Below are 24,041 nucleotides of genomic sequence, written 5' to 3' on the forward strand. Positions count from 1 at the left end.
CCTCCCCAAGCAAAGCCTAAAATAAAAGCTATTATTAAGTTATTAACGGAAAATGGTAAAAATATCTCCGCACAGCAGAGCTTAGCTGCTGGTAGAATTAATCCATTCAAGGCCAACAAAGGGCTCAGGAAGGCCCTGTGTTCTTTTTTTCCCACTGTTTTTTTTTCCCCTCATTTGTTGATTTTTCTTAATTTTGAAGCTACCAGATCCATATTATTATTTTTTTTTCCCCTGACAGTCAGTTCTAGCCTAATCCAATTAAAGGTCAGCGCCAAGATAACTTACCCAAAACACAGCAGACAAGGTAAAAAGACTCCCATTAGATTTTTGCCCACGATAAAGGAATTACATTCTTCCCAAAGACAAATTCAGGCTTATTGAAAATGTAAATCATTATTTTCCATAAAGATATAAATAACTGCAGGGCTTTTTCGAGACTTTTGTTGTAAGACATCTTGTTTTAACATGTCCTGCGGTTAGTACAATTGAATTACGGAATGCCTTACAGCGCTGGATTAGCTTCCGCTTGATTGAGGATATCTTTAAAATGGAAATCAAGGTGCACTTTTAACCTCGTTACAATGCTATATTATACGTCTGATTAATATATTAAAGTGACTCATTCAACAATAGGCTGTTTGCAGACAGAAATGAAATGAATTCCACTTTATCACACCACCTTTAGCAACGTCGTCGAACCGAGGGCTAGAATTTGATTATGAGAAGAGGATTCCACTAAATTGCTACGCAACAATTCCACGACGAGGAGGGGTGGGAGCATTAGATGGAGGAAAAAAAAGGAAAGACTAAATAATTTCAATGCATTTTTGTGCATCACCTTTACTTTCTCCTCTCCTTGCATGTTGTAAGCTGGGCATTGCCACGACTCACTGCAAAGAAAAATCTCCCAACAATAATCTTCAGGTGGAAAGCGCTACTGAAGCGCTTTCTGGCTTCTAAGCAGCGAGAACCGCACGGAGCAAGGCTCAGAGACGTCCTGGACGTTTTTCAGCATCTGCCATGCAAACCCTTTGGGACCCGTCTGCCCTGAGCCACCGGTGCCATTTTGCCGGTCAGATCCATCCCAGCGCCACCCCGTGTGGTTCCCACTGGTTTTTTCATTCCTGGTTTTTTTTTGGGCTGTCCCTCAGGGAGGAGAGAGAGGAAGGATGACTTGAACACCAGCACCACCAGCTGAGGTGCGTACAGAAATTCCTGCTCTCCGGTGCTCCGGACAGCGGAGTTTATTCGTACAGTGATGCAGATCAATATGTGCAATTGGAGAGTTAATAAGCTTTAGAAAGACATAACGTGGAGCACATCGGTCACCCCCAAGTTATCCTCGCAAACCACCAGGCTTCGCTCGCCCTTGCCAGGTCAGCGCCCGGGAGCATCATCTCCACCGCCGCTGCTGGCATGGAAGAGAATTTTAGGTGCGAAAATTGATTAGGTTAGAAAGATACACCTGCATGAAAAATTGTTAAATTCCCCAACTGCTGGCTTGCTTTTTCTTTTTCTTTTCTTTTTTTTTTTCTTTTTAAACAGAAATATCTCTGCCGAAGTAGCTGTAGGCTATCGGCACAGCTTTCTGCAGCCAGCCCGCTCGCGCTCAAATGAGACTTTGAAAGAATAATGCAGTTAGTGGCAAACTTCGCCCTCCCAGAGCAGGCTCCGTGCCCTCGGGGGTTTATTAGTGGGGGAACACAACAGGTAGGGATGGAAAAAGCCACCGGTTCATTTTGCAGTAACCCGAAGAGGCCGAGAGGACAGCTCGCTCGGGAGCTCTGCCGGCAACCAGGGTGCGTTGCTGCAGCCAACGGCTGAAAAATCCACCTCAATTATTTTGTTGTAATTTTTTTTAAGCCCCCCCAGCTAAATATATTCGTAGATGGCATCTTTCATGCCCAGCACCTTAAAGATGTAAAAATGATATAATTCGCCACACATGGACAAAGAATTCCAAATAAAGCCGAAAGCCCTCATTGCAACCCAGCCCCTCATCCTCGCCAGCGCGAAACAAAACGCCGCCGCTCCGCCCGGGCGGCTCTGGGCACAATTTCTGCTTTGCAGAGGGTCGCTTTTAAGTTTCTGGTTTGTTATTGGCTCGTTCATCAGCATCGCTAATGGGGGAGTTAGTCCCAGTTTTAAGGCAGCGACGCTCACGGGGGTTACTGTCACTGGAAGTAAACTCGGCGCGGTGACGATGAAGGACGGCCGGCGAATGACCCCAGACGGAGGGCTTGCTGCAAATGGCAGGCACGGATAATGAGGCCAAAAGAGGGGTTAGCGTAAAAAAAGCAGAAAGAGATGGATATCGGTGAGCACGAGTCTGGCGTCGCAAAGCCGCGGGTCTCAGCGAGGATAAAAATCTTGGGGAAAGGAAATGGGCCAGAATACATTTTGCTAATAAGGCATCTATGTTAATAGAGGTTGCGGGAGGCTGCAGCAATCCGCGCGGCAAGCGAGGGAGCCGTCTCTGCCGGGCTGATACTTGGGGAGTTTTATCTCTTTGATAAAACAGAGACGTGCAGCCAGTTTTGAGGGAGAATCCCAGAGGCAGCTCCCTGATTTCCCAGTAAGCGTAGAGGGCAACGGCTTGTCTGGAGGGACGGTCTGGCCCAACTAAATAAGAAGGAAGGCAGTTCATGCCACGGACAGGACTCCGTGGGCTGGGCTGAAGCCAGGGGAGTCAGCCCAGACCTAAAAACCCTCCCTGGTTCTGCCAGGCACTAGCTTGTAGCATCCTTCAGGTGAACTAAATGTGGATCCCAGTAAGGGCCCTGAGCAGGAGCCTGGTTTAACTCTGCGGGAGGTTCAGCTGTAAGGCTCCAGGTTCACCCCAGCCACAGGGCCATGCCCCAGCCCTCCCTGTTGGGTTCGGAGGGGCAGCTCCCCCCGGCCAGCGCCTCTCCCACGGCTCCCGAGGCAGCAGAAGCCGCAAGAGCCAGAGGGAACACTGTGATCTTTGGTTCAGCCTGAAACTCAAGTTTTTTTCTTCTTAAATCCAATCTACTTCAAGACCTCACGTTCTGTCCTTGACCATTACAATTTAATACGAAATGAGACGGTTTGAAATTTCAAAGCCCAGACCCCAGGGACCAGACACCCCCCGTCCATCCCCTCCTGCAGTGCGCACAGTCTGCTCTGGATGACGTGATCGCCAGCTCTTTCCTCTCCTACATCCCAAAGCATCCCAGGTCCGGCTGCTAAATACAGCCCTGATAGGAGCCAGGAAAAAAGAAGAGAGATGAGAAAAAAAAAAAAAGAAGAGAGATGAGAAAAAAAAAAGAAGAGACATGAGAAAAAAAAAAAGAAGAGAGATGAGGAAAAAAAAAGAAGATGCAGTGAAGAAAGCTGCACAATATCGCAAAGTTGTGTCCCATCATTTCCAACTGTTAAGACCGCATCCTGCACCGCTGCCTCTGCTAGCTCTTTGTACTAACGCCAGGGCATCTCAGAACCAAATGTCTTTTTAAACGCTTGGGAGCCAGTTGCACAACAACAAATCAGCTCCTCCACTAAAACAAGGAAGGGGCCAAAGCACGGTACGTGCAAAACAGGTAACACATACCAGTAATTAATTTTTCCGCTTGTTCCGACTTCAGCTCGGAAAAGATGCAAGACATCCCACCGCATGCAACCTGCTTGCGCTGGAGCCAGCACATGATCTGAAGTGAGATCAAGCCAGGCTCAGTGGGCGCCGTATGATATTCCCGCCCCTAAAATGCAGCAGCCTTAAAAAGCTCTTTTTAAGCCGCGGAGTAGTGGGGATGAAGTTGCCACCAGCTGAGTGATCTGCCTCTGACTGAAGTCAAGGAAAAGATTCGCACGAGCTTTGGTGCAAAGTTGGGTTTGGCATCAAACACGCTGCCAAAGGATGCTCCCCGTGCTGCCGTGTGTGTGCGCGGGGAGGAGGAGGCACCCTTAGCAGCTACCTTCTACTTTTAATTAAAAAAAAAAAAAAAAAAAAAAAGCATCGCTGCAAATTCCACTGAAATGGCACAACATGCCAGAGGCTAGAACACATCAAGTGAAAAGGACAGAGGGAGAGCAAAAAAAGGAGAGGACAATGTAAAAGTTTACATAGAGAAGCAAAAGCAAACGCTATTTTAAATTAACCCCATGTTGATCTTCCACGCCACCTCCTCTGGCTTTGCACGGGCGGGTTTGAGCATCGCTGGCCTCAACCACTGCTTCCACCCGGCAGCTCTGCGCAGCCCCCCGCGCTCCCCAGCACAGCCCCACGCTCTTGCCCAACTTTGTCTGGACCTGATTTGCTGACAATTTGACCCAGCGCCTCCCCGCGCCATTAGGGCAAGCAGGAGGGGAGACCAGGATGCCACTTTGCCCATACTGGAGCCCAGCAGAAAAAGGGCAAGGCTGATCAAAGCCCATGAAGGCATGCTACCTGTGTCCTCTAGAGGCAAAGCTCTCGTTAGCAGTGAATTAATTAAGTGTGACACCAATGGCCTCCTTCCCCAGGCCAGATAGGTAAAAATTTCACTATAGGCTGAGAATAACCTCTGAGCCTCACTCCCTTGGAGAGGCAAGTGATGGTCAAGGGCATCCATGCCAAAGCCCCTTCCAAAAGTGAGACGCAGACCCTTAATTTGCTGCTCCGTATTTGAACCCGAAACCAAAGATTTCAGACCAGCAGCAGCGTGCCAAAGTGGCTGGATCAAAACTGTTGATACCGGGTTGCAAAACTGCAGGCATGAATAATTTTTGCCCTTATTCTTGCAGCGCCAGCCAAGCCACCAGCAACACGGGGATTTCTAGATCAAAATCAATGCCTCACAGTTCAGCGCCTTGCCATATGCTCCCCAACTATCAGAAAGTCTTTAATACCTGAAACCTCTTCAGACAAGTAATCGTAATACTCCCAAGGTATTTTCACGGGAATGGGAAGGTTGCTGATACCGTCCTCGGTGATCAGGTTTATTTTCATCCTGCAGCGGGAACTGGCGCTTGCTTTAACACGCTTTATCAGGCACGTTACACCGCCTGTCACAAAACGCTTAACAAAAAGCACACGATAAACACACCTTGGGATAGCTACGAGTGGGTCTGAGCGCGCTGAAAACCAAAACCTCACCCTTATTTCCAGCTTTAAGTGAAAAATGGAGCTAGCTACCAGCTAGCATTAGAGACCGGCCTGAGGATTAAACTTTGCCGATAAAGAAACTGAGAATACAGAGGCTGTACATCCAGCCGAGTATCCCAGGAGTGACACCAACAGAAAGCAACCCGCATTAAAAAGTACAAAGAAACCGATCTCGGCGTCTCAAAGGGAATGACTTCTCGAAAAGCGCTGTAATTTCAAAGCTTGCCTCACAAGTCTCTTGCCAGCTCCAGCCCAGAAAGAAATCCATTAGCAGATAGGAAAACTCACCGGAGCTCCCTGCCGCTGCAACCCACCGAGCAAAGCGGCTTCTGCAGCACGTCGGCAGGTGAGCCGGCTCCAAAAGCAGCTCCTGCAAATGCACTGAGCCACTGCACACGGCGAGAGGTGACATTTTCATCCCTGGGTGCCAAAAGTCCCTCTGCTTACATATTCTTGATTTTCATCCCTCTGCATCTGCTGGCACTGCAAATTTTTACACCGATTTGCAAAAGAGCACCACTGCGCGCTGCGGTGCTACAAGCAAGCAAAGGAGCTTAGCTTTTCAGCGTGCCCACGGACTCCCTACCAGGGTTCCCAAAAAAAAAACAACTCAAGCGCAAACGAGGGTCCAGTTTGCCCGACTCCATTCCTCCCTGGGCTCTGCCAGCAGCGTCCCCATGGCCAGCGTGCGAGCTAGGGTGACAGCCCTGCACTCTGCCCGCGCTGGCTGGCGTCAGCGCTCCCATGTTGGGCTAAAACCAAACCCAGCCTGCAGCACAGCTGTCGAACCTCGGTCACCCAGACCTCAGCAGCCTTTTAGAGGTGTTCACAGGGAAGTAAACCATCAGGGCTCGGTTCACAGCGCAAGCACGCCGATAACTGCGCCCTCTTCCCGCGTGGCGCTGGTACCTCTCCTCTGACCTGCTCAGAGCACAGATGGGTGCGATGGATTGAACTAAGGTCTGGCTACCTTCATTTTGCAACTTAACGGGATTTTCTAGAAATACAGTCATCAGTTCTGACTGAATTAAATCGCTTTGCTGAGCTCCCTGCTCTTTCCTTCCTAGGCAATGCTCTGCAGATAGAGCTGCACATCTCTGCCAAGGCCAATGGTGTGAGGTTCAACAAGGCCAAGTGCCGGGTCCTGCACTTGGGTCACAACAAACCCATGAACGCTACAGGCTTGGGGCAGAGTGGCTGGAGAGCTGCCCAGGGGAAAAGGACCTAGGGGTGTTGGTTGACAGCCAGCTGAATATGAGCCAGCAGTGTGCCCAGGTGGCCAAGAAGGCCAACAGCATCCTGGCCTGTGTCAGGAACAGCGTGGCCAGCAGGGCTGGGGCAGTGACAGTCCCCCTGTACTCAGCACTGGGGAGGCCCCACCTCGAGGGCTGTGTCCAGTTTTGGGCCCCTCACCACAAGAGAGACACTGAGGGGCTGGAGCGTGTCCAGAGAAGGGCAACGGAGCTGGTGAGGGGTCTGGAGCACAAGCCTTGTGAGGAGCGGCTGAGGGAGCTGGGGGTGTTCAGCCTGGAGAAAAGGGGGCTGAGGGGAGACCTTCTCACTCTCTGCAACTCCCTGAAAGGAGGGGGTAGCCAGGGGGGGTCGGGCTCTTCTCCCAAAGAACAAGCAACAGGACAAGAGGAAATGTCCCCACATTGCGCTAGAGGAGGTTTAGGATGGATATTAGGAAACATTTCTTCACTGAAAGGGTTATCAAGCATTGGAACAGGCTGCTGAGGGAAGTGGTTGAGTCACCATCCCTGGAGGGATTTAAAAGTCATGTAGACGTGGTGCTGAGGGACGTGGGTTAGTGGTAACTTGGCAGTGTTAGGTTGATGGTTGGACTTGGTCTTAAAGGTCTCTTCCAACCAAAATCATTCTATGATTCTGTGTCTGCAAGGGGAGCAGCAGGGGCTGGCAGATCTCTCAGCCCATGTCTTTGCGTTTCTCGCTGGAGACGCAGATGCCCACACTGGGCACGCCTGCCTGACAAGCCTGGACTAACTGAAGTTTCCTGATATGTTTTGTGTTGGTGGTTGCTGGTCTTTTTCATAACTTTTTCTGTGAGACTTGTAAGACTGATCTTGTGTTCCTTTGCAGCCTGCTCTCATTCCCAGATTCGGTCACGTTACAGACACATCAGCTCCACAGCGTCTTCCGTGTCCGAGCCTAATTACGCTAACACGTAGGGGTCCTGCCAAGCAGAGAGTCCCGCTGTGCGAGGCGGGGATCAGTGACGGCAGCTCCACATCCAGACAGAGAGGCACCACGCGACAGCTGAAGGGCAGGAGAAGTCCTGCCACCCCCATCGGGAGCGCTGGGAGGGGACGTGTGCCCTGCTGGGCGTGCGGGACCAAGCAGCGAACACAGCCAAAATCCACATCCCTTTCTCTGACCGCCCACACCTGCAGTGCATCCCCCTCCTCACATGCAATACACGGCGACGGCCTCGCCCCAAGCCGCCTTCTTTGTTCGTGTCTCACTACGCTACGAGTTGCCTGTTGTTTCCCGCTCTGTTGGGATGGGTTCAAACCCCTGATGAGTTACGGGGAAGGGGGGAAAGCATTAAGAGAAAAACACTTACATAGATAAATTAAGATCTGTGTCAAATCAACAGGCTTCACCTCAACCCTGCAACCTTTCAAAATAACTTTGCAGTGCTGGCTTAAGGTAGAGAACCCCAGAGAAGATCAACTATTAGCTATGTAAGACAACCAGACCTGTCATCTCTCTTGTATTTCCAACAGCAGAGAAAGCATTAGCTTCAAGAGGTGTTGGGGCTGAACATTTATTGGAGTTTACTTGTACTGCCTCTCTCCAATTGTCTTTGTTTGTAGCAGAGAGCACAAACAGACTAAAAAATCACTCTTCCCTACATTCGCGATTAAATTATCTACGAGGAGCAGACGTACTAGGCACATTTTCAACCAGGGAAAAAGTAGCAAACAGGAAAATTGATAGTATATAGATATAGCCCTAGAGAGAATGTTTTTTCCCCAGTCCCTCCTGAGACTCAGCCTCCTTGACAAAGTATTTTAATAGCATGTTTTAAGGGTGAAGTTTTTAAACAGACAAATCGTGGAAATAATCAAGCCCTAACGCTACCATCACTGACAAATTAACTGTTGAAGCAAGGCTTGGGATGGAAACTTCTTACTGCTGTAATATTACAGAATTCACTCTTCTGCACTGCTGTCTACACACCAGGAACACCACGAGCGCATAGGCTTACATTTAAATGCACGCCTGGAGGCACAGAGTTTCCAAAAGCAAATTAACAAGAGTATGACTCCTACTCTTGGGGACTGCAGAGCTCCTCAGAAACCTTCCCGGAGGCTCTGCAACACCTCTGGAGCTCAGGTTCGCGTGCCCTTTTGTAGCCAGGTCTGCTGCAAGCTATAAAAAGGGTCCGGGTCCCTGTGCAAACCCTGCACCCAGCCTAGGGGTGGGTGGCAAGGGGCACAGAGGAGCAGCCGCATGGAGGAAGGATGCTCAGTCGGGTAACACACCCCAGGACCCAAAGAACTGCCGCAGAAGTGCCACCAATGCCGCGGAAAACCAAAGAAGCCCAAAGGACAGGCAAGGGCAGTAGTGTTGTTATTCAGGCTATAATCACTACGGACATGGAAGATAAGTTTTCCGTAATTCCAGGGGATTTTAACGACAATTAAATAACCTGTCATTATCTTTAATAACATCCAGGTGAATTGAACTTTGCCTACAGAAGCAGTGGTGGCCAAGGTCAGTAATAAGAAGCCAGCGTGAGAGTGAAGTCCCACGTTTTCAAAGACAACTCCTGCAGCATTTTATACTTTGATATAACAACAGTGTCTAAAAACAATCATATTTACAGGATAACAGTAAATACAACTGCTTGCTTCCGGGTGTATTCTTTGAAACTCAATATGTGCTGATAAGTTTAACAGAGAAACTTTCATTCCAGCACAGCTGGAAAAAAAAAGTATTCTATCACTTAGGGGCAGAGATATTTACCCCAGCTCCGAGACGCAGAGCGGCTATCAGAGTCAGGCCATCTGCAATGCTGTAGTTAAGACTGTCAGCACTTCCATTACTGCCCTATTCCTCTAAAAAAAAAAAAAAAGATGCTCTGGGCTGAGGTTTGACATAAGAGCCTGAGCTGAGCAACAGCAACGTTTTAAAAATAAACTAAAAACCCAGTGGCCATTCTCTTTCAGTGACAATTGCCAGGCAATTGGCTTGCTTGGCCTGAATTTTTTTTCCTCTGCGTTCCTATAACTCAAAAACGTCTTTAGAGCAAATAAAAGAATCACTCAAGTGTTAAGTAATCAAGAGGAGTTATGTTTAAATAAGTACCTAACTATATATGGCACTAATGAATTCAAACAGCTCTATCAAGTATGAAAGCACTGAATGGTTTTGCAACGCTCAGTGATTTTTTTTTTATTTTAAAGGAAGTCAATTTATGTTCTGGTTTGGCAGCGGATGGGCAGATTATGGCTCTACTGCCATGGCTTGCATTGACTTTATTGGCACTGCATCTACTCATCCTCCCACACGAACGCGTTCTCTGTAGACAGATCAAGGTCTCAAAATTCCATACGATAACTGACAGCCATGTTCCTTCACTGTATACATGGTCGTCTTCAAGAAAAAGTGCATTTTTACTGTTGTGCCAATAAAAGAAGGGTACGGGAGGAGAAACGCTTAACCTTTCAGGACCGTACAGCAATGCACATGTTGTGTGTGCTTGCAAAACCTGGCACAGCCTGCAAGGGCAACGTGTCGGTTCTGCCTTGGCACCTACGAGCACAGCAGGTTTGCTGGTCCAAAACACGAAGGATGCTTTCGCTCACAGCTGAATATGCCAACTGATCTTTTGAGGTCAAATAGGCTCTACTACACGTAGAAGTAAATTTTGTTTCTTACTGCCTTGGAAATGCCAACTGCCAACTTAGAGTTCAGCTGGGTTTTCCCTCTTGTATACATCACTATCACCTGTAACGCGAATTCTCCATCTCATCTGACCTCAAGCTAACCCTACAGTGACATCTCTATGCCTTTGTTGTTCTAGAGACGGTTGACAGGTTCTGACCGATTGGAGAAGAGCCTGCCCTGGCTCCACGGCAGCAGAAGTCATGCCCAGCAGAGCTGCTGCCCTTGGACCCCGTCACCTGGAACCTCCCTGCAGTCCTAGGGACACGAGAGATGCTTGGCAGCCTGCTGTAAAACACCAAAACCCAGCCTCCTCCTGGTCACAGAATCCTAGAATGTGTTGGGTTGGAAGGGACCTCTAAAGGCCATCTAGTCCAACCCCCCTGCAGTCAGCAGGGACATCTTCAACTAGATCAGGTTGCTCAGAGCCTCATCCAGCCTGGCCTTGAATGTCTCCAGGGATGGGGCCTCCACCACCTCTCTGGGCAACTTGGGCCAGTGTCTCACCACTCTCATTGTAAAAAATTTCTTCCTTATATCTAGTCTACATCTTCCCTGTTTTAGTTTAAAGCCTTTACCCCTTGTACTATAACAACAGGCCCCAGTAAAAAGTCCGTCCCCAGCTCAACGCAACACAAGTAACCCAACTAACTGGAGATTTGGTCCCTAAATCCCTTCTAAGCAATGAAGAGAGCCTGCACCACGTGTGCCAAAATGCCCAGGGGGTGTGAAACCGCCCGGGTGCCACCACATTATTTCACAGCCTGCATATGTGTGGTGGCATGTTTCAGGCAATCATAGCACAAAGACGGCACGTGCAACAGCACAGAAGAGTGTTGCTGGCCGAATGCCACATCGCTCCAAACCCATAAGCCGATACATTTCCACAGTCCCCCAAAAAAGATAAGAGTGACTTACAGTGCAAGTACTACAGTGACCTACATAAACACAGCTCTTTTGTAAACAGGAGTCAAGAATGACGGGAACAAGCAGCCAACAGGGAAACGGTGGCAGATTTTAATCTCCCTTGGCTTTAAGCAAACTAGAACAACATTCCCGCGCCTTTGCCCCACATCCCCAACTCGACCCTACCTGCACGGAGCAGCTCAATTGCATCTCAAGAAAAATCTCCTCTGCCAAACAAGTGTTATATTTCCACAGTCCATTTGCCCTTGGCGTTCAAACAGAGCAGCAGGATTTTCTGACCAAGAAAGCCTCAGTTTCTCGGGAGGCTCAGAAACTCACACAATAGGTTTTTTAAAGCGGCAGCTCTCTCCTAATAAATAAGGAATAACCTCATCCCTGGGATTAAATGCAGCCCAGAACTGGAACGAGTTACCAAAAGAGGGAAAATGACATCTCCTTTAGCACCTCAGGAATTAGCGGATGCCACAGTACGTGCCTCCACTTGGTATCTATTTGGAGGTACGCTGCAGTGATGTTAAAGGAGGCAGGGGACACCTGGAGAGCAGGACCAGCCTCTTGGAACTGCCCAAGGTGAGTTCAGCGCCCAGGGAGGACTGAAGATGCTGGGACACCTCAGCTCCCGATCTCACCCCCCTCCCGGTACAATGCTGATGCCAGGATGACTCCACACCCTTCACCTCTGACCAACCTGAAAAAGGCAAAGCCCTTAACTGAAGGCTATCACCTTCACCTCACAAACACCAGTTTCAAACGCTACCAAAAGCTTTTTAAAAACCAGAAAAGTGGGGGGAGGGAAGGAGAGAGGAGCTGGCAATTGGAGGCATTTGGGGTTTGCTGGCTGGAGGAAAGAGGTCGGTTGGTTTCAACATGTAGAGCTCATGGGACGCAACTGAGCCCTGCCGCGGCAGCGAGCCAGGGGAACTGGAGGAAACGACTTACAGTTGTGGAGAGCTTTCCTTCATTCTTCTGCACGTAGACGATCGCATCCCGCACCAAGGAGAAGAGGTTCAGGAGGACGTGCTCCATGTCATAGATGCCATGCATGCCTTTGGTCAGCCCCTCCAGAGACCCGATGTACTCTCGCCAGTGCTTATCGATCTCTACGACGCCCGCCAAGCACCCTTGCATCACCAGGCCGCAGTAGCCAGCGCAGGGCTTGGCCAGGAGGAGCCCCTGGCAGTGCGAGCAGTACCACATCTTCAGCAGTGCTCGTCCGCAGTCCTTGCTGAATTTTAGGTGGTCAGTAGTGTTTATCACCTCGATCCCCAGGTTGAGCGCCTGCAGAAAGACTCGGGTGGCCTGCAGCGACTTGGACACCCGCGTCATCATCATCTTCGGGTAGTTACCAAAGACTTTGAGGTCTCTCCTGGCTGCCCGCAGGCATTCAGTCATTTCCACGGAGGGATCGGGGAAGCCGGGATTAATCAAGTGAGAGTAAACCAAAGGGAATAAACTGTCAAAAAATTCATTGATCATGTCATTAACCCTGATGTCAGAGCCCAATATGTACAGCGAGACATCCGTGAAAAGTTCTCCAACAAACTTAAGAGCTCTGGGCCCCATGCTCTGGTAGTGGGTCCTAAACATGCTGTTGGTGAAGTTTCTCGCATGCCGTACTACAATTTCAAAGGCTTCTGCAAAACAGAACGAAAAAAATATGAAGTTATTACGAGAGGATGAGCTCGGAAACAGGGAGGATAACATTATACCGCATTACCGCTGCCAAGGCTGGTCCCAACCTGCCCGCTTTGGGTCAAACGCCTGCTGGCAGCCGTGCCCAACACCACGCTTACCAGCATCAGCGATTTTCAGGGGAAATGCACACATTCTTTAAACACAAGCTGCATTTCAAAACGGCAAAAAAAACCCCTTACGATCTAGTTAACATTTCAGCTTTTAAAGAAAATATTGATTCAAGAAAAGGGCTAGTCTGCAATTTCTTTCTCTCCCCCTTTCACGTTGATTTGAAATTAACAGGAATTCTTCCTCCAGGCTTAATTTAAGACAGAGACAAATGTTTGACAAACTGTACAGTGTTTAAAATCAGGAAATAGTAATTGCTGACATCCCATTATGAAAAGGAAAATATTTATAGGACCTTAGTCACAGAGGATATTTGGACTCAACCCCCAGCACCCACCCTGCGCTAAGCATCCTCAAAGCCATCTAAAAAGCCCCTGCAGAGCTGCAGCTTTCCCAAATGCACCACATCAGCTACAGATCCAACCTTTCATCTGCCCTGGACGTCAGCTGCTGACGACATCAAGCTGTGTGTCATGGGTGACTCACTGGAGGGAAGGGATGCCATCCAGAGGGACCTTGACAGGCTTGAGAAGTGGGCCTGCGCGAACCTCATGAAGTTCAACCAGGCCAAGTGCAAGGTCCCGCACCCGGGTCATGGCAATCCCAGGCACAAATACAGGTTGGGCAGAGAATGGCTGAGAGCAGCCCTGAGGAGAAGGGCTTGGGGGTGCTGGTGGACGAGAAGCTCAACATGAGCAGGCAATGTGCACTTGCAGCCCAGAAAACCAACCGCATCCTGGTCTGCATCAAAAGAAGCATGGCCAGCAGGGTGAGGGAAGTGATTCTGCCCCTCTGCTCCGCTCTGGGGAGACCCCCACCTGGAGTACTGTGTCCAGCTCTGGAGCCCTCAGCACAAGAAGGACATGGACCTGTTGGAGCGGGGCCAGAGGAGGCCACGGAGATGATCCGAAGGCCAGAGCCCCTCTGCTGTGAGGACAGGCTGAGAGAGTTGGGGGGGTTCAGCCTGGAGAAGAGAAGGCTCTGGGGAGACCTTAGAGCCCCTTCCAGTCCCTGAAGGAAGGATGGGGAGGGACTCTGGATCAGGGTAATAACAGGACACAGGGTAACAGCTTCAAACTGAAGGAGGGGAGATTTAGATTGGATATCAGGAAGAAATTCTTTGCTGTGAGGGTGGTGAGACACTGGAACAGATTGCCCAGGGACGTTATTGATGCCCCATCCCTGGAGGTGTTCAAGGCCAGGCTGGACGGGGCTTGGAGCAACCTGGTCTGGTGGGAGGTGTCCCTGCCCAGGGCAGGGGGCTGGACTGAGATGATCTTTAAGGTCCCTTCCAACCCAAACCATTCTGTGATTCTGTATGTGATTCTGCTCTGTGGTTCAAAGCGATGCTGAGAGCCAGCGACGCTGTGTCCATCCGTGGGTACCCAGCCAGGACCACTCTCACACACACCAGGTTGTGCCAAACAGCCCTGTGAAGCTCAAGTTTTACACGGAGACCATCAATTTGCTAGGAAAAGCCAGGCTGCATTTTCCCCTCTCCACCTTCAAAGACTTGAGGACCCACATCTTCTCCACGTGGCAAGCAGGAGAGCCTCCAGCAGCAGTCGCTGCGCGGTTATGCCCTTAATTACAGCCCTCCTCACCAGGAGGCTTCCAAAATACCCATACCCAGGTATGTAAAGACAACACACCTACACACACCCCGGTTTGCAAGTTAAAGCAATAGAACGGAAAGCCACCGGTGCAAATTAAACTCTTTTTCTTCAGCCAACTCTCTCTGCCAGCCTGTGTCCCACCCTCCAGGGTACTATTCATAAAATGCTAAAGATAACGAACAGCCTCTCAGTTCACAGGTCACCAACACCCCACGATGTAACCGCTCTCAACCGTGTCACTCTGGAAACACACATCCTAGCTCAATTTGCATGAAAATTATTCGTATTCAATAATTAAAGGGAGCATTTAATTTTTAAAACCCTAAGTGTTATTTTTCCCATTTGTTAAGCCTGGGCTGCAGCTGAGCGTGGCCTGATGCCTCTCCACAGGGGTTCGGTATCAACGCTACCACGAGCAACGTCAGGCCTTGCTGCTCGCCCTGCATAACCTCTCACGTTACTCAAGAGCTTTTGGGACCATCGCATCTCCAGGACTTCCGACTCTTTCTTCCCAGCTGCACCCTATCCCGGCACGCCTGGTGGGGCCGGGACCTGCTGCTGCTGCCTCCCCCCACACCAGCATACAGAAAGCTATGGTGTAAACTGCGACCAAAGCAGAGATTACCAATATACTTTTGACAACAACGTCTCCATCGCATCGGGTGCCTGCACACCTCCCAGGGTGTGCCGCTGAAGCACTTTGTCCGCAGCTCCCAACGCGTGCGCCAAGACTGGCCCAGCAAGCCCAGAGCAACCACCCGCCTTCCCAGAGGACAGCAATCCTTCCCAACGCCACTGACCACGGGATGCCATGGTGCAAGGACACGGCCCCCCTCTCTCCACGCCTCCCTCGCCACGACAGCTGGCATCCCGCTCCTCAGGCCCGTACAGGACACTGCAACGCTCCACGCACAGCGGCACATCCGACACAGAGCCGGGTAAACACGCCGGCTGGGGAAGGAGAGCAAGTTGTGGTTGCAATGTTATTAAAAGTTTTAAAACAAAAAAAAAAAAAAAAAAAAAAAAGTCTCTTTAAATAGGGCACATGGATTATGAAACCTTTTTTTCCTTCTTTCTCCTCAAGAGCACCAGAACAGCTTTTGCCTCAAAGGGCACAAAGAACTTTTTGGGCCGGTGTTTTTTATTTTTTTTAAAAGCGCTGCAGACGGTGCCGGGATTTTCATGCTGTGCCTCCCCATTCGCCTTTAACCTCTTCTCTGTTAGTTCCCTTAGAAAAAGTCATCCCTCTTCCCTTGCCTCGCTCCTCTGTGCTTTGCAAGTTATCGTCAGAGCCAAGAGACTCTTCGCTGATTAGAAAAATATTCCAAGCTCCTATGCAAACCTCCTACGGCGAGAAATGCTTCAGAAAGGAATGGAGAACAGTGGCGTATCAGAAGAGCATGCACACACAGTCCCACTGCTTTAAAGGTCATGACATGCACATAATTTTTATCATAATAACTGGCTAAGAGTGTCTGTTTTATATGCCTTGGAGCCTTTGCATATATCCGTTAGAGAGAGCAACGGGGACTATAAAAGCATATGGAGCCTCCTGCTGCCCCATTAATAAATGCAAGAAATAATAAAACTTTGTAACAAACAACAACAACAAAAAAAAGTCTTGCACATCCAAAAAATCTCTCCCACCCAACTCCCCAAGCAGTTGCTTATTCTGAAATATTTCTCGCCAAGGGCTGGCTGCGAGAATATTAAAGCCCCAGCTGCCCGCAGCAGCAGCGACCCATGGCCAGACGCCCAGCACTTCAAAGAGGAGGGAACGTTGTGGGTCAGCCCCCCAGAAGTGAGCCTCGCCAGGAAACCCAGGGGACGCCACCTTACAGAAGCGGCACGGGCGTCTGATCCCCCCATAAAAACCCCACAGCCTGGATTTGCCGCTGGTAAAATCTGCCCTGCTCATAACACGGCATTACTGAAACTCCTATTGCTGGAGGACAACTGAATCTTCTTTCTTCTATTTTATTTTTCCATCTTGAGGGTATTTTCAAAACCCGCAGTTTAAGGCAGCTGGTTCGCAGGTCTGGCTGAAGCCGAGTAAATACCTTAACAGCACTGATGAAGCGTAGCATCAGACTTATACCCAACTTCCAGCAGGCAAAGGTACCGCACATCTTTCTGTCTCCATCACCGTAGCTATGCACACACAGCAGAACTCCATCATGCCACATGGTTATACCTCTGCTTTATAAAATATTTTCTTATGTGATTAGCAGGGGAAAAAAAAAAAAACAAACCAACCAAACACTAAGAAAACCACTTTTGCATGCACTAAGATTTCAAGGGCCCTGATCCATGAGTCTGGCCTGGGCAGAGGACAGCCTGAGCTGCTGTGGGCCACCATGCCAGAGAGTCAGTCCTGCCTGGGCAGCTCTTGAGCACATTTCATCCAAAGGCAAATAAAGGTGCAGAACACATAGAATCATAGAATGGTTGGGGCTGGAAGGGACCATAAAGCCCACGAGTGCCACCCCCTGCCCTGGGCAGGGACACCTCCCACCAGACCAGGTTGCTCCAAGCCCCGTCCAGCCTGGCCTTGGACACCTCCAGGGATGGGGCAGCCACAGCTTCTCTGGGCAACCTGGGCCAGGGGCTCACCGCCCTCACAGCAAAGAATTTCTTCCTCACATCTCATCTAAATCTCCCCTCTTCCAGTTTAAAACTGTCCCCCCTCGTCCTATGGCTCCCCTCCCTGATCCAGAGTCCCTCCCCAGCTTTCCTGGAGCCCCTTCAGGGACTGGAAGGGGCTCTGAAGTCTCCCCGGAGCCTTCTCTTCTCCAGGCTGAACCCCCCCAGCTCTCTCAGCCTGTCCTCACAGCAGAGGGGCTCCAGCCAAGTTGTACTCCATAGTCATTTCAGTCAGCACAGGGACAAAACCTTGGGAGCAATTTAACCACGCACAGCACCACTGTGCCATACCCCAGGATGGATGGGAAGAACCACACCATGCCCGGGTGAAACAAAGGGACCGTATGCAGGATGAGAGCCGGAGCACCGTCACCAGCAAAGCACCGCTACCGTACATCTATTGACAGCCTCCGTCAACCACAGTTTATCAGGGCTCTCCAGGACGCGTGAAATAACTGTTGTCTGGAGTAGAGTTTCAGCTATCAGGCACCAGTTGAAAAGCGTAGGCTATTACTTATTTTTCTGGCAGGACTCTCGCTGAAGTACCTGGAGAGGAATTGCTGCCCAGTTCCGGCAGCCAGGAGGGAAGGACTAAGCTGGTTTCAAAGTGCAAAAGCTCCCCAGAACGCAGCCCAGGGAGAGCTGCACGGCCACTGCAAACCAGCAATTAGAGAAAAGAAAATACGTCGTAAAAGAGCATAACAGTGCCCTAAGTGAGGATTACTGGCAGGAGAAGGAAATCACTGTGTCCTCGGCTCAGATAATAAAAGTCTGCTGCTTAGTAAAAATGCCAGCTTTCCTGAGAAGGGACGTTTGCTCCTGGGCTGCAGCTACTTCAAAGGGGCGATGCTGGGGCCGGAGGAGCTCCGGATTAACCTGCTGGCTCCCCCAGGCTGCGGGAGGCTCCGGACGAATCTTGATAAATAAACCCTTGATGGGTTTATTTAAGAGATGATGTGATGCAGTCGCCTGAACCGCAAGGAGCCGGCGCGAGCGACCTCAGCGAGCCATTCCCACACGGCATCCCCCCGGCGGGGCGAGAGCTGGGGCAGCGACAGAGCCAGCACCCCCTGGTCTGAGCTCAGCGGGTGCAGCTTCCCAAGCCAGCGAAGATGTCTGGAAAGCAGCTGCTGCTGCCAGGAACAGGGAGGTCTGTCCTCCCTCTGCCCTCCCGCGCCAGCTCACCCAGAGCCAGCACCACCGCGGCCATGGCTGCAGCCACCTGGAGCCACCTCCCTGTGCCACCATGGGGAGAAGGTGTTGAGCTGTCCCACAGAGGGGAAAGCGGGATCCACCATGGCAGCCAGGCACCAGAACGTGCCGTGGGATTCGTGCCTGCCCCTCTGTTGCTTTGCTGCTGTTGGTTTGCTGCAAACCCAAGCTTCCCACGTGGAACCTGGCCCTAACGCCGCAGTTGCCGCATCCCCCTCAGCTCTGGGGTTTCTAAACCTGTAAAAGTCCCGTACACCTGAAAACCAAACACAAGCTGCCCCTTCTCGGCGCATCACACAGCACAAGTCCTCTTCAGCAAAGGCACACCAAAGACGAGGGAGCTGCACGGCAAAATTTGCTGTGTTCGCCGCCCATCTTCCATAGGGCATCGTGTAAGGGAACAAAGGCGGGTGGAAGTGCTGGATTACGACATCCAGTCCCTTGCAGCACATGGACACCAAAGGGGTTAAAACTGCACCGACAACCTTGATTTTACTGTTTCTTGACATCTGGGCACGCAAACCACACAACCGTGAAGCACTCTCTGAGCAGAGCAGCTCCCACCAGGGCTGCTCCCGCTGCCCACCAGGAGAGCTGAGCTCCCAACGCCTATTCACACCTTGGCAAAAGATTCTTTCTTTAAAACCCGGGCAATTGTCTGCCCACATTTAAAGCCTTATCTTGAGCGCATAAAGATAAGCCTTCGCAGTGGAGGAACTACACCATGTTTGTTATTCCACTGCCAAGAGCTAGTAAGGACAAGGCTCGGTTCTATTTTTCGGGAGACAGCCGGGCAAGTAATCCTAGGCAAGGTCACAGTGTCACCATCACGTTGCTGCCTCCAGGTGCAGGGCCATTTTCCCCAGGATTTTGCAGCAGAGAGGTGAATCCTCACAAACTATCCCAAACTGTAAAACAAACCAGAAACTGATTTCCGTGCAGCAGAAACCTCCCTGGAGATCGACACGGATCACTGGCATCCAGCAGTACCCCTGTCTCTGCAGATGATGATGTGTTCTGTGATTCACTACGCCTTTCCCGGGATGCTGCTGCTTGGAAGGGCTGCACGCAGCGCTTCCCTGTCCTGCTCACCAGCTCTACGTACAAAAATGCACTTTAAACACCTTTTTGGCAAAATATATGCCCCTTCTCCCTTGATAAATCTCACCTATGGATGTGACCGCTCCAGGGCAGCAAATGAACCAGCTCCTGACGCTTGGTGGATTTGCTGAGGCCCCTCTGTCAGGCTCCAATGGCCCCCCCTGTGTCCCTGTCTGGGGAGCAAACCTTTTCCTCGGAAGGTCCCTGCTCGTGGGACCTGGCACCGAACTCAGTGCAAGGCACAGCAATAACCGCAGGGGCTGGAGAGCCCCCGGCGTGGCCAGACTTCACCCACTGAGCTGCCCCAGCTCCTCCTGCTCTCTGGCACTTTCCTGCTGACACTAAAATCTCATTTACTGCCTATGAAATGACCTTCTGATGCAAATCATAGAACCGTTAGAGTTGGAAGGGACATTAAGGACCATCCAGTGCCACCCCCTGCCCTGGGCAGGGACACCTCCCACCAGACCAGGTTGCTCCAAGCCCCGTCCAACCTGGCCTTGAACCCCTCCAGGGATGGGGCAGCCACAGCTTCTCTGGGCAACCTGGGCCAGGGGCTCACCAGGTTGCCCAGCAAACATCCCTCTCCCTTCACTCATCAGGACACAAATCACGTCAGGAGAGAAGCAGGCACTGGGATCTCTCAGCCCACAGGAATCGTTTCCATCCTAAGGCAAAAGCATCGATCTCCAGGCAGGGCGGTGGAAAATTCATCAACTAATTAACCTGGTCCTAACGCAATTGCTACATCCCCTTCCAGGTCCAGGGTTTCTAAACCTTTAAAAGTCCCATACATCTAGAAACCAAAAACGCTCAGCCCCTCCAAAACCCCCACCAATGTTCACAGATGGGAATTCAAACGTTCATCAAGGAAACGCTCAAAGTTTTGGGTTTTGTAAGCTCACCAAAATATTTTCTGACGCGGCAACTGCGGCGGTACCGCTAGGAAGCGGTGAAAGGAGCCGCAGGCGTTCACATGTGAGTGGGCTCTAAGGGAAATGCTTCTGTAATACCTCCAATGAATCAGACACCTTCAGACTCATTGCAACAGCCCGTACTCCTGGAAGACACGCAAAAGATCTCACCGAGAGAGAAACAACTGTTTGCAATAACGGCCCGGCTGCCACGGGCAATACTGGCAAGATGAATCGCGAGTCATTTTTCAAACAGCAGGTAATATTTATGTACAAACTTGGAAAAGGTTTGCAATATATTGAGCAGGAATAAAACAAAATTCAAGAGGTTTTCCCCTGGCGGCAATAAGATTTGTTCCGTTATGATTTACACTACACTGCAAGTTTTTAACAACATTATCTGGAGACAAAAGCTCTTCTAAGCAGCATAATTACTTTTGTCTGTGGCATTACAAAACCCATCAGATGGTGCCACTGCTGCTCTTACAGGGTTTGTTTCTCTGAGCTTATTTGGGTTTAGAGCTTAGGAAATGCTTTTCTACAACTATGACACAGCCTCTTGGATTACTTTTACGATATTGTCACCATAAATATTACGGTCTCAAGCTCCCAAGCTTATGAGATTAGCTTCAAAGCATTAGTAATAAAAATTAGAACAATTCAGTTATTCCATCTTCTAAATTTTAAGCCGTCAAGGTTTACACTTTCTTCCTTTGTTCCATCACCACCAGCTCAAGAGAGGAAAGATCTCGGACTCTGTCCAACCTTTAAATGAGAGGGGGCTCCTTCCAGCTCCATGTCCACCACCCTCGCTCCCAAGGGAGCCAAGTTAAAAGTTTCCAAAGCCAAATCATTAAGCTCTTGTCAGAAAAGTGTCTTCCCCTAATTATCTGTGCCTATCAAAATGCAAAGCTTCAAAGCCATTTATTTTTAATTGTTCATCTTATCTAGTGCCTGAAGTTTCTAATAAAAATACTGTATGCCAGTGTCTCATTATACCCACTCAAAACGCCCTGAAAACACCCTCCTGTTATATTCTAGGTAACAGTCCGCTGTTAGGCAATTAGTCACACTGTGGTTCATCCATTCATTATTTATATCCTGCGCACAAAGACTTTGTTAATGCAGACAGCAGAGCCCACCATCGCAAGCTGCTACAAGCCCAGAAGGCAGCAGAAACGCTGGTGCCCACAGCTCCGGCCTCTCGTGGTGGTCCATGCCTGGCCCAGACCCTGCCCGCAGGGAGTTTGGTGCGGCGCTTCGTGCCCCATGCAGCCATCTGCATCTCCCGACAGCAAAAGTCTGGGTTAGGGATGCTGGAAGGGAGCACAGGAAGGCAGCTTAGCTTTTGAGGGGCACCAGGATGCCTTGAGAGCTCCCTAGAGACCCTTGGGAATACGCACTTTGATGTAGGAAGCCTAGACTCGAAGTGAAATTTCAAAAAAAAAAACCCCAAAAATCTCACAGCAAATGCCTCTCGAGAATGACTCTGCAGTAAAATCTTTTCTGGGGTTTCATGCACGAACACGTGGCTGTGGTGCTTTTCATTAAATATGGGTTGCACATCTATTGTATAATTTGTTTTCCTGAACATCAAGAAATATTCTGCTTTGTGCCATGACAGATGTGTGAATGCTTAAGAGATTCCTGAAAATTTAATAAAGACAAAGTTAAAAATGCAAACAGTCAGGGCTGGCACGAGTGGTGGATGAACATAATTCTTTATCAAAACCAAGGGGAGCGGGAGGAATAAGCCCCGGAGAAGCCGGCTCAACCCGAGCCCTGGGAGTACAAGTAGGAAAAGCAGACACGGAGGGATGCAAGAGGCTTCTGCAGCAAAAAAATAGCTGGTAACCTGTCAGACCAAAGATAAACCTCTCTCCATGCACCCAACGCCCCATCCTGCTGTTGAATCATAGAATCCTAGAATGTGCTGGGTTGGAAGGGACCTCTAAAGGCCATCTAGTCCAACCCCCCTGCAGTCAGCAGGGACATCTTCAACTAGATCAGGTTGCTCAGAGCCTCATCCAGCCTGGCCTTGAACGTCTCCAGGGATGGGGCCTCCACCACCTCTCTGGGCAACCTGGGCCAGTGTCTCACCACCCTCAGTGGAAAGAACTTCTTCCTAATGTCTCATCTAAACCCACCCTGCTCTAGTTTAAACCATTGCCCCTCGTCCTATCGCTACATGCCCTTGCCAACAGCCCCTCCCCATCCTTCCTGTAGGCCCCCTTCAGGGACTGGAAGGGGCTGGAAGGTCTCCCCCGAGCCTTCTCTTCTCCAGGCTGAACCCCCCCAACTCTCTCAGCCTGTCCTCACAGCAGAGGGGCTCCAGCCCTCCCAGCATCTTCGTGGCCTCCTCTGGCCCCGCTCCAACAGGTCCATGTCCTTCTTGTGGTGAGGGCTCCAGAGCTGGACACAGTACTCCAGGTGGGGTCTCACCAGAGCGGAGTAGAGGGGGAGAATCCCCTCTCTGGATCCACTGGCCACGCTTCTTTTGATGCGGCCCAGGATGTGATTCGCCTTTAACCTGTGTTGAAGCCCACATAAGGGTTGGGGTTCAAGTGTCCAGGCTCCTCTCCGTCACTGGGCACCAGTTTAGGGATGCATCGGGCAGCAGAACCACTGGGAAGAGACAAGGAGTGCCCAAGGATGAGGGGAAACCTTCAGCTTGGGGACTATCAAACTGCACTCACCATTTGTATGGGGTGAACGCTGCTGCTCCTGCAGAAGTGATTTACTGCAAAGGAACCGGGGTGGTTTCATCCTCGCCCAGTGCCCTCTGAGGCAGCTGGGAGTTCGCACTGGAGAGAGCAGGAAAGAAACCGCTGCTGCCCAGGGCAGGACCGCGGGGTCCGAGCTGGTGGGAAGGCAGCGGGGAGCGGTGGGCTGGCAGAGCCCGGGGTCAGCCGGCGAGGAGTTCGCTTTCAGCCACACGCAGAGATGCCTACACTCCAAATATTTCATATTTTCCTCTTTCCCTCTAAAGGGGAAAAGTTAATTAAACCAATCCCACAGAACAGAAAATAAATCACTGAAAACAGCACCACCAGGCTTTTGTTATAATTACATCAATAACACACCCAGAACTAATGTCACATCACTGGGCAACTTTCACCTCCGCTTTTTTTTTTTTTTTTTTTTTTTACCCCAAATATTTACACTCTTTGCTTCTAGTCTCTCTTACCTCTCTCCAATTTGCTGCAGAGACGACAGTCTCCATCTACAACTCCTATTTCGAGCCAGCTGCTCAGCCAGGGAGCACAGCCCGGTGCGGCAGGAATAGCTTCAAAAACCCCACGAAAGGGGCATCTCTGCCCTGGGTACGTGAGCAGCCAGAGATGTCACCGACCCAGGCATCGTACCACTGCAGAGCCACAGCCGCCTTTGGTTTGGTTTGGTTTTAAACACAAAGTGCATTTCCCAAAGAGAGAAGAGACAAGGAAACCAGCACTTGGCCAATCCCTCCCAGCCTTATTTTGCTAATTGAAGGCTCCAACATCCACCTAATGGGATTATAAAGATCTCGAAAAAGCAGCGTGTCTCTTAAAAGACAAACGACGAGGCACGTTTCAAGCAGAGGGCAAGTGATTCCACACACTCCCTTCCGAATGCACAAGCCAAGCATTTCTAAAGGCCAGGACGTCAGTTTGTGTAGTTCCTCCATTTACTTTAAACTAAAAGTTATAAGCAATTTCCGAAAAAAACCCACATCCCTAGCAAATTCCTTTATTCATCAGAATAAATGAAGATCAAGGAAGGCACTAGGTCAAGTTGAGCGTGCATTCAAAAATAAGTCTTTGGAAG

General features: G+C 50.1%; 1 protein-coding gene across 1 annotated transcript in view; it reads right to left on the reverse strand.

Moving 5' to 3' along the window:
* The window catches only part of GPC3 (glypican 3), a 172,552-nt gene that overhangs the window by 82,358 nt on the left and 66,153 nt on the right, over window positions 1-24,041 (reverse strand). Inside the window, exon 3 of the mRNA XM_054214410.1 lies at window positions 11,885-12,579. Coding sequence (XP_054070385.1) covers window positions 11,885-12,579 — 695 coding nt within the window. The remainder of the gene's footprint in view (window positions 1-11,884; window positions 12,580-24,041) is intronic.

This window comes from Rissa tridactyla, chromosome 9 (assembly GCF_028500815.1).
Source record: "Rissa tridactyla isolate bRisTri1 chromosome 9, bRisTri1.patW.cur.20221130, whole genome shotgun sequence".
NCBI classification, from domain to species: domain Eukaryota; kingdom Metazoa; phylum Chordata; class Aves; order Charadriiformes; family Laridae; genus Rissa; species Rissa tridactyla.